This window comes from Gorilla gorilla, chromosome 23, assembly GCF_029281585.2.
Source record: "Gorilla gorilla gorilla isolate KB3781 chromosome 23, NHGRI_mGorGor1-v2.1_pri, whole genome shotgun sequence".
In the NCBI taxonomy this organism is placed as follows: domain Eukaryota; kingdom Metazoa; phylum Chordata; class Mammalia; order Primates; family Hominidae; genus Gorilla; species Gorilla gorilla.
In genome coordinates this window covers 43,412,204-43,422,242 of record NC_086018.1, presented here as the reverse complement: position 1 = coordinate 43,422,242, position 10,039 = coordinate 43,412,204, and the positions used below count along the sequence as shown (strand labels likewise).

The 10,039-nt window shown below is 43.4% G+C and overlaps 1 protein-coding gene across 2 annotated transcripts in view; it reads left to right on the top strand.

Annotated features, from left to right (window-relative positions):
• Window positions 1-58: 58 nt before the first annotated feature.
• Window positions 59-10,039, top strand: part of SMC1B (structural maintenance of chromosomes 1B) — a 69,608-nt gene continuing 59,627 nt past the window's right edge. Inside the window, exons 1-4 of one of the 2 annotated variants that reach the window (XM_019018720.3) lie at window positions 59-235; window positions 4,787-4,975; window positions 6,829-6,941; window positions 7,031-7,234. In XM_019018720.3, the coding sequence (XP_018874265.1) occupies window positions 127-235; window positions 4,787-4,975; window positions 6,829-6,941; window positions 7,031-7,234 (615 nt within the window). In that variant the 5' untranslated portion in view covers window positions 59-126. The remainder of the gene's footprint in view (window positions 236-4,786; window positions 4,976-6,828; window positions 6,942-7,030; window positions 7,235-10,039) is intronic. The other variant, XM_055375376.1, reaches the window with a different exon arrangement.

The window sequence follows — 10,039 nt, the reverse complement described above, 5'->3', positions numbered from 1 at the left end:
CTCGTTGCTAAGGAACGGCTCCGCGCTTGCCGCGTCTCGCTCTCTTCTCGCGACACTTGGCGAATCCCTTCCCGCGCTTTTTCCGCCGGCGCTTGATAACGCGGGTGAAGCGTGGAGGGTGGCGCCATGGCCCACCTGGAGCTGCTGCTTGTGGAAAATTTCAAGTCGTGGCGGGGCCGCCAGGCCATTGGCCCCTTCCGGAGGTTCACCTGCATCATCGGCCCCAACGGCTCTGGTAACTGAGCAGCTCAGGGCGCCACCGGGGCGCCTCCGCCGTCCCAGGCGTCCAGGCCACACGTGGCCTGTGGGGTGTGGGCGTCTGCCGCGGGCGCCTGGCCGGCCTTCCCCTTCCAGTCCTGGACCCTGACCCCGACTGGATCCCGGCCTGGCCCTGGCCCAGCCCCTGCCCATCACCCCACCTCAGCCCCGGTCCTCGCCCTCCACCTCGGGGGTCCTGACCCTTGTTCCTCCGCCCCACCTCAGAGGTCCGGACCCTTCCACTCGGCCCCGCCTCGGGCCCCGCTCTCGCCCTCCACCTCCTGGCTCCCGACCCTCCTCCGACACCCTGAGGGACCCCACCCCACCTCAGCTCCGGCCCTCGCCCTTCATCTCAGGGGCTCCCAACCCTCGCCCCCCACCCTGGGGCGCCCACCCTCGCCCTCCACCCCGGGGGTCCTGACGCTTCCTCTCCGCCCCGGTCCCGCCCTGGGCCCTGTTCTCTGCCCTCACTCCCGCTTCGGGGACTGCTCTGGCCCTTGGCCCTGGTCACTCCCGTCCCTTTTCCCTTCTCATCCCAAGTTGAAGTGAGAGGGAGCTGTCGAGGAGGTAATGGGTTCCAAGCAGCCAGAACCACCATTTGGATCCAAGGGAGCTTTGACCCAGGAATGTAGTGATGATGACCCAGTTTACTGAGCTTTTGCTAAGTTCCTGGCGACACCGTCTTTGGTTAGCCGTGGCACATGGCTGCTCTCCCCCATTTTATAGTTGGGGAAACTGAGGTCTGGAGAGGCCAGAGGACCTGCGAAGGTCTCTACTAATAATACCAAAATTAGCTGGGTGTGGTGGCACGTGCCTGTAATCCCAACTACTCTGGAGGCTGAGGCAGGAGGATCGCTTGAACCTGGGAGGTGGAAGTTGCAGTGAGCCAAGATCACGCCATTGCACTCCAGCCTGGCAACACAGTGCGACTCTCGTCTCAAAAGAAAAAAAAAAAAAAAAAGGCTGGGCGCGGTGGCTCACACCTGTAATTCCAGCACTTTAGGAGGCCGAGGCGGGTGGATCATGAGATCAGGAGTTCGAGACCAGCCTGACCAACATGGTGAAGCCCTGTCTCTACTAAAAATACAAAAATTAATCGGGTGTGGTGACATGCACCTGTAATCCCGGCTACTGAAGAGGCAGAGGCAGGAGAATCGCTTGAACCCGGGAGGCAGAGGTTGCAGTGAGCCAAGATAGCACCACCGCACTCCAGCCTGGGTAACAAGAGCGAGACTTCGACTCTAAAATAAAAAAAATAAAATAAGATAAATATAAAATAAAATTGGCCGGGCGCCGTGGCTCATGCCTATAATCCCAGCACTTTGAGAGGCCGAGGCGGGCGGATCACCTTAGGTCAGGAGTTAGAGACCAGCCTGGCCAACATAGTGAAACCCCCGTCTGTACTAAAAATACAAAAATTAGCTGGGGGTGGTGTCACATGCCTGTAATACCAGCTACTTGGGAGACTGAGGCAGGAGAATCACTTGAACCCGGGAGGCGGAGGTTGCAGTGAGCCAAGACTGTGCCACTGCATTCCAGCCTGGGCGACAGAGCAAGACTCTGTCTCAACAAAAAAATAAGGCCTGGCATGGTGGCCCACACCTGTAATTCCATCACTTTGGGAGGCTGAGGCAGGCAGATCACTGGAGGTAGGGGTTCAAGACCAGCCTGGCCAACATGATGAAACCCCATCTGTACTAAAAATACGAAAAAGCCTGGCGTGGTGGCGCACGCCTGTAGTCCCAGCTACTCAGGGGACTGAGGCAGGAGAATCGCATGAACCTGGGAGGCAGAGGTTGCAGTGAGCTGAGATCGCGCCACTGCACTCCAGCCTGGGCAACAACAGAACAAGACTGCATCTCAAAAATAAATAAATAAATAAAATGCACCGTTCAGTGGTTTTTAGTATATTCAAAAGTTGTGCAACCATCATCACCATCTACTTCCAAAACATTTTCATTGCGCCCAAAGAAACCTTGTACTCATTAGCAATCACTCCCTGTTATTTCCTCTCCACCTAGCCCCTGGTATCTACTAATTCACTTTCTGTCTCTATGGATTTACCTATTTGGGACATTTCATATAAATAGAATCAGACAATATATGGCCTTTTGTGTCTGACTTCTTTCACTTAATGTTTTTCAGATTCATCTATGTTACTCCTTGTATTAGTACTTATTTCCTTCTTATTTTCAAATAATATTTCACTGTATAGATATACTACATTTTGTTTATCCATTCATCAGTTGATAGTTTGGGTTGTTGCCACTTTGTGGTATGTCATGCTGCCTTGACTCTTGACAGACTATAACCTTTATTAGGCAGGGACAATATTAATGAAATTTAATGGAATAAATGGATTTGGATGAGAAGTATTTATTTTAGGCAGATTTAAATAAGGATTGACTTATTGATTTTAAAAGTTTATGTTTAGTTTTGTTACTTAATACTTAAATTACTTAATAATTTAATTCAGTGAATGTTTATCTTGTCCATATGCACTGTCTTACAATAGCCCTCAATGTGCAGATTATCCATTAACCCAAAAAAGCCGTTTCATACCTGTTAGTTGACTGAGACTCAGCTAAATAAATTTGCAGCAATTTATTTCTAGTTCTTTTTAGAAAGACCCTAAACCTCTAAAACTAAGCCATATTTCTGGTGGCTGATAGTATTCCTTTGCTTTGTTTATGTTACCTTCCTAGTTTTGGCATTGAAAATTAATTAATTATTTCTTTTGTCTTGAGATGGAGTCTTGCTCTCTTGCCCAGGCTGGAGTACAGTGGTGTAATATCAGCTCACTGCAACCTCTGCCTTCTGGATCCAAGTGATTCTCCTGCCTCAGCCTCCCGAGTAGCTGGGATTACAGGTGCACGCCACCACAGCTGGCTAATTTTTTGTATTTTAGTAGAGACGGGGTTTCACCATGTTGGTCAGGCTGGTCTCGAACCCCTGACCTTGGGTGATCTTCCTGCCTCGGCCTCCCAAAGTGCTGGGATTACAGGTGTGAGCTGCTGCGCCCAGCCTGAAAATTTAAACTGCTTTGTGGATATAGGGGAAGGGATGTGAAAAGGAGAAATAATAGTGATGGTGACAGCTGCATTGACATTGCACCTTGGAAATTGTCTTAGAGAAAATTATGGGCCAATGATTGGGTAACAGATTTAACACTGGGGTTAGGAATGCCCACAACTACCCTTAGGTTCAGTAATTTGTTGGGAAAACTCACAGGATTCTACATATAGTTTGACTCAATACTATTATTTATTACAGTGAAAAAATACAAAGCGAACTCAGCAAAGGGAAAGGGTATATGAGGCAAAGTCTTAGGAAACCAGTTGCAAGATTCCAAGTCCTTACCCATTGGTGTCACTCAGTGCTTCATTCCTCCAGCAGCTAGTGCACACATGTGAAATGTTGCCCACCAGGGAACCTCACTAAAGACTCAATGTGCAGCGTTTTTATCGGGAGATTGTCACATAGGCACCGTTTGCCTATCATGTACCCAAGTTCCAGAATCTTCTTAGGCCAGACCTTCCTCAGAAGAAATTATAAAATAATATTCCAGAATCCTAGAAAGAAAGCATATGTTCAGATTAAATCATATTGTTTGTACAGATAGTTTAGGCACTGTGAGCCATTCTTAATAGGGAATGTTAGAAACCCTCCCAACATCCAAATCCAAATCCCTGTAAGCCAGCCAACCTTGTAAGTAGGACTTTCAAAAGATAACAGTATCAAGCCTGCTATATAAATGTTGTGTAGCACCATCTCATACCAATCAAACAATTTTAATCTAGCCCTTGATCCTGGATTTAGTTAGCTTCTCTTGTTTTATTTATTTATTTATTTATTTATTTAGAGTTGGAGTCTCTCCTCGTTGCCCAGGCTGGAGTGCAGTGGTGCAATCTCGGCTCACTGCAACCACCGCCTCCTAGGTTCAAGCAATTCCCTTGCCTCAGCTTCCTGAGTAGCTGGGACTACAGGTGCGTGCCACCAAGCTCGGCTATTTTTTATATTTTTTGGTAGAGAGGGGGCTTCACCGTGTTGGCCAGGCTAGTCTCGAATTCTTGACCTCAGGTGATCTGCTCACCTTGGCCTGCCAAAGTGCTAGGATTATAGGTGTGAACCACCGCGTCCAGCCTTAGCCTCTCTTTTTTAGAGTATAAGAGGATTTGGTGCTGCACCAATGCTTTAGGTAGTTTCCATATTTATAAAATGAGGATAATTGAAACTCAGTGAAGTTAAATGATTTGCCATGGTGTGATACCTAACAATGGAAGAGAGCTGGGATTTAGATAGGTGTATTTCAGTCCTTAAATTTAGACCTCTTAATAGTCTACAATAGATGCATAGAAGAAATGAGTTATCTACATCAAATATTTCAGTCATGCATTTTGAACATTGATTAAAAAGGACATGTCTTTTGGCTATATTTCACTTCGATTGGTGGCCTGATTTCTTCAGCTCTGGGTAGGGCTTTTTATCATTAAGAATGAATAATGTTTTATCTCTTTTTCTTCCCCAGGAAAATCTAATGTAATGGATGCACTTAGTTTTGTAATGGGAGAGAAAATAGCTAATTTAAGAGTGAAAAATATTCAAGAACTCATTCATGGAGCACATATTGGAAAACCTATTTCTTCTTCTGCAAGTGTAAAAATTATATATGTGGAGGAAAGTGGCGAAGAGAAAACATTTGCAAGGATTATCCGAGGTAGTTTTTTATAATTTTTTTTCATTTTATTTTTCAAGAGTCAAGTAAGATTGCCCATTTTTTCTTTCTTTGGAGGGTATGGTTTATTATTCTACTGGTGTAATGAACTAGAGTTCTTTTTTCTCTTGCATAGCATATCTCAGAAGCAAGTAACAGAACCTGTTTGATTCGCCACATATTTCTCCAATTATGTCTGCTTTTCCTTAACTGACATAATTGTTCAAATCCCCCTACTGTCAAATAACATTTTAAAATCTGGATATTTAGTTAAGATGAAGGAGGGAGGGTCGGGTATGGTGGCTCACGCCTGTAATCCCAGCACTTTGGGAGGCCGAGGCGGGCGGATCACGAGGTCAGGTGATTGAGACCATCCTGGCTAACACGATGAAACCCTGTCTCTACTAAAAATACAAAAAATTAGTTGGGCATGGTGGCGGGCACCTGTAGTCCCAGCTACTCGGGAGGCTGAGGCAGGAGAATGGCATGAACCCGGGAGGCAGAGCTTGCAGTGAGCCGAGATCGCGCCACTGCCCTCCAGCCTAGGCGACAGATCAAGACTCCGTCTCAAAAAAATAATAATAAGATGAAGGAAGGAGTACCTTGAAGACAGAGAAATCATAAAATTTATTCTTGAGGTTCTTTATGTTTATCAGTTTTTCTTAGTGATGAACAAATTGTATGCATGTTTTTGGCTTTATTATAGACAGTTTTTTCTACCACCAAAAAGCAACTTGAGTGAAATGTTTGAATTTGTGTGTGTGTGTGTATATACATTTACGGGAAAAGAGCGGGGATTTGGGAAAGAGGAAGAAATTTTTTTTAAAGGTGTGGATAGATAAGAGACCAGTGGTTGCATTCTTTTGAGCCTTTGATCAATTGTTCACATGTGACAGGGGTAGAGGCATAGTCACTTCTGCATTAGGCTAGCTCAGTGAATCTGCATTTTTATATAAGATAATATAGGCTGGGCATGGGGCTCATGCCTGTAATCCCAGCACTTTGGGAGGCCACAGCAGGACGATTGCTTGAACTCGGGAGTTTGAGACCAGCCTGGGCAACATGGTGAGACCCTGTCTCTACAAACAATTAGCTGTGTGTGGTAGCGTGAGCCTATAGTCCCAGTACTTAGGAGGCTGAGGTGGGAAGATGACTTGAGTCCGGGAGGTCTAGGATACAGTGAGCCAAGATTGCGCCACTGCACTCCAACCTGGTCAACAGAGCAAGACCCTGTCTCAGAAAAAAAAAAGATAAAGATAGGGCAGAGGAGACAATCAGATATGCATTTATCTCAGGTGAGCAGAGGGATGACTTTTGAGTTCTGTCCTTTGTCCTGTACATGTGAAGATAAGCTATCAATTTATATTGTCAGGTTGAAATTCAACAGAACTGTTTTAGGGTAAAGATCTTGGGGCCCACAAGGAATTTCCCTGTGGGTAAATTGTGAGGGAGGCATGCAGTTTTTGTTGCTGTTGTTGTTGTTTTTTAATCTTTACAGCTACCTTATTTAGTAACAAAATAGGAGGCAAGTTTGCATGACCTAGTTCCCAGGTTGACTTTTCCCTTTGGCTTAGTGAGTTAGGGGTTCTGAGATTTATTTTCCTTTTACATCCTGACTAGGATATATGCTCTTCAGATAAGAGACTTTCATGTGTTTTGTTCACCACTGTAAAAGAGACCTTGACATGTAATAGACACTCAATATTTGTTGACTCATTAAATGCATTTATTCCCATGTATATTATTATATAACTGGCCATTTCAATAAGAAAAATAATTTTATTAAACTTTCGGTGGATTTTGAGGTATATCTGGTATTTATATATTTTTTAACAGGGTTTATTTTTTTATTTTAGGGGGATGCTCAGAATTTCGCTTTAATGATAATCTTGTGAGTCGTTCTGTTTACATTGCAGAGTTGGAAAAGATAGGCATAATAGTCAAAGCACAAAATTGTTTGGTTTTTCAGGTAAGTAGCTATAGTAGTTTATTTGATTCAGAGTTTTGAAAATACATCACTATATTTTATATGTTGATGTGCATTACTGTTTTTAAAAGGGAACTGTAGAGTCAATTTCAGTGAAGAAACCCAAAGAAAGGACCCAGTTTTTTGAGGAAATCAGCACTTCAAGAGAGCTTATAGGAGAATACGAAGAAAAGAAAAGAAAGTTACAAAAAGCCGAAGAGGATGCACAGTTTAATTTTAATAAGAAAAAAAATATAGCGGCAGAGCGCAGACAAGTAAAATTAGAGAAGGAAGAGGTAAGATGTCATGAAGATGTAACCATTAGTTGTTGGATATAAAACTTTCTATGTTAGAATCACTAGGTATGGGCTTGGGCTTACCAAGAAGATTAATTTAATAGTATAAGACAATTAAAGCCCAATATTCATTAAGATAAACTTTTTGATATATTTCCCACTATTTGGGTTTTTCTTTCCGAATAGGCAGGACAGCCTGAACTAGAAAAGTGTCTGATTTTCCCAACTAAAAACAAGCTTGAGGGGTTTATGTCTTATGTGGCAAAGGCTCTCAGATGTTTGGATATTAAACCCCTTATGCTCTTAAAAATTATTGAGGACCCCAAAGAGTTTTTGTTCATATGGGTTATATCTATTAATATTTATTGTATGTGAAATTAACACTGGAAGTTAAAAAATTTTTTAATGATCCCTGTAAAAATAGCAGTAAACTAATTACATGTTAATATAAATAGCATTTTTGTGAAAGATAACTGTATTTTCCACAACCAATTAGAAGAGAGACATTGTTTTACCACTTTTATAATTTCCTTAATGTCTAGCTTGATAAAAGACAGCTGGATTCTCATAAACACTTCTGTGTTAAATCTTACTTATGCTAAGGCCTAGCAATTTTGTCCACACTGTTAGTGCAAGTGTCGACACATTGAAATAGACAAAGTCTTAGTATTATTATGAAAATAATTTTGTTTTCAGGGACTCCCTAAAAGGGTCTTGGGAACCTCCTAGGAGGCCATGACCACATTACATGCAAATGTACTTCTGTACATTTCTTAGGCCCCTTCACAATGCCTAATATAGTACCTTATCTTCAGTTGTAGTTAAAGTGATATTTTTGAAACTCAAATCAGATCCTAACTTTCCATGCATAAAACCTTCCAGTGCAGTGCTTCTCACTGCACTGAGAATCTTGTCTCTTTTTTTCCCCAGGCTGGAGTGCAGTGGCATGATCTTGGCTCACTGCAAGCTCCACCTCCTGGGTTCACGCCATTTTCCTGCCTCAGCCTCCTGAGTAGCTGGGACTACAGGTGCCCGCCACCGTTCCTGGCTAATTTTTTTTTGTATTTTTAGTAGAGACGGGGTTTCACCGTGGTCTCATTCTCCTGACCTCGTGATCTGCCTGCCTCGGCCTCCCAAAGTGCTGGGATTACAGGCGTGAGCCACTGCGCCTGGCCAAGAATCTTGTCTCTTATAAGGCATACTAGCCTTGTCTCTGTTTACCTCTTGAGCTTTAACTTCCTATGCTTTGCTGCCACCTTGACCTTTATTATGTGTTGAACACACCAAACTCCTTTCTATTCTGGGGCTTTTGCTATTTCCTCTGCCTAGATAGCTGTATGCCTGATTTTACATACCTGGTAGTTTCTCATTCATGTTTTTATTAAAAAACCATTTTCTCAGGTAGGCATTTACTGTTCATTCCTCCAATCTAAATTAGCACCCACTCCCTTGTACTAGCACATTACCCTATTTTGTTTCTTTTGTAGCGTTTATTGCTCCATAAAATTATCTTGTTTATTATTTGTTTGCTTGTCTGTCAACAAAGAGTCAAACTCTGTAAAATATTTGAAGAGATTTATTCTGTGCCAAATATGAGTGACCATGGCCTGTGACACAGCTCTAAGGAGATCCTGAGAACATGTGCCCAAGGTGGTTGGGCCACAGCTAGGTTTTATACATTTTAGGGGAACATAAGACATCAGTCAATACTTGTAAGATGTATGTTGCTTCATTCTGGAAAGGAGGGGGAGCCAGGGCTTCCAGGTTATAGGTGGATTCAAAGATTTTCTGATTGGCAATTGATTGAAAGAGTTTTAGCTAAAGACCTGGAATCAATAGAAAGGAAATGTCTGGATTAAGATAACGGATTGTAGAGACCAATGTTCTTGTTATGCACAGGAAGCCTCCAGGTAGCAGGCTTCAGAGAGAATACATTGTAAATGTTTCTTATCAGACCTAAAAAGGTATCGGACTCTTAGTTGGTTGTCTCCTGGTTCAGGAAAAAAGGTTTGGAAAAAGGAAAGGGGATTCTCTACAGAATGTAGATTTTTTTTCCCCACAAGAGACAACTTTGCACGGCTATTTCAAGATATGGCAAAGAAACATATTTGCAGTTAAAATATTTTAATTTCCTTCCTTATCTGTCATGTGATACTATGCCAGCATCAGGTTGGAAAGTAAGCTATATGATATAGGGTTGAATAAAACCCCTCTGGCCAGGCATGGCGCCTCATGCCTATAATCCCAACACTTTGGGAGACCGAGGCAGGTGGATTACTTGAGGTCAGGAGTTTGAGACCAGCCTGGCCAACATGGAGAAACCCTGTCTTTACTAAAAATACAAAAATTAGCTGGGCGTGGTGGCACATGCCTGTAATCCCAGCTACTCAGGAGGCTGAGGCAGGAGAATCACTTGAAGCTAAGGGGCAGAAGTTGCAGTGAGCCGAGATCGCACCACTGCACTTTAGCCTGGGCGACAGAGTGAGACTCTGTCTCAAAACAGACAAACAAACAAACAAACAAAAAACACCCTCTGATGAAACTTTGTAGAGCAGACTCCCCAGGCTCCTTAGATAGAAATTTGGGCAAGAGAAGAAAAAAGATCAGAGTTTAGTCCTCGTGTTTATTCTCTGACTTTTCTTCCTCTCTTCTCCCCATTAGAATAACTGTAATATAAATTGCACAAGAGCAAGGTTGGGCTGGGTATGGTGGCTCACATCTTTAATCCCAGTACTTTGGGAGGCCAAGGTGGGAGCATCCCTTGAGCCCAGGAGTTCGAGACTAGCCTGGGCAACATAGTGAGAC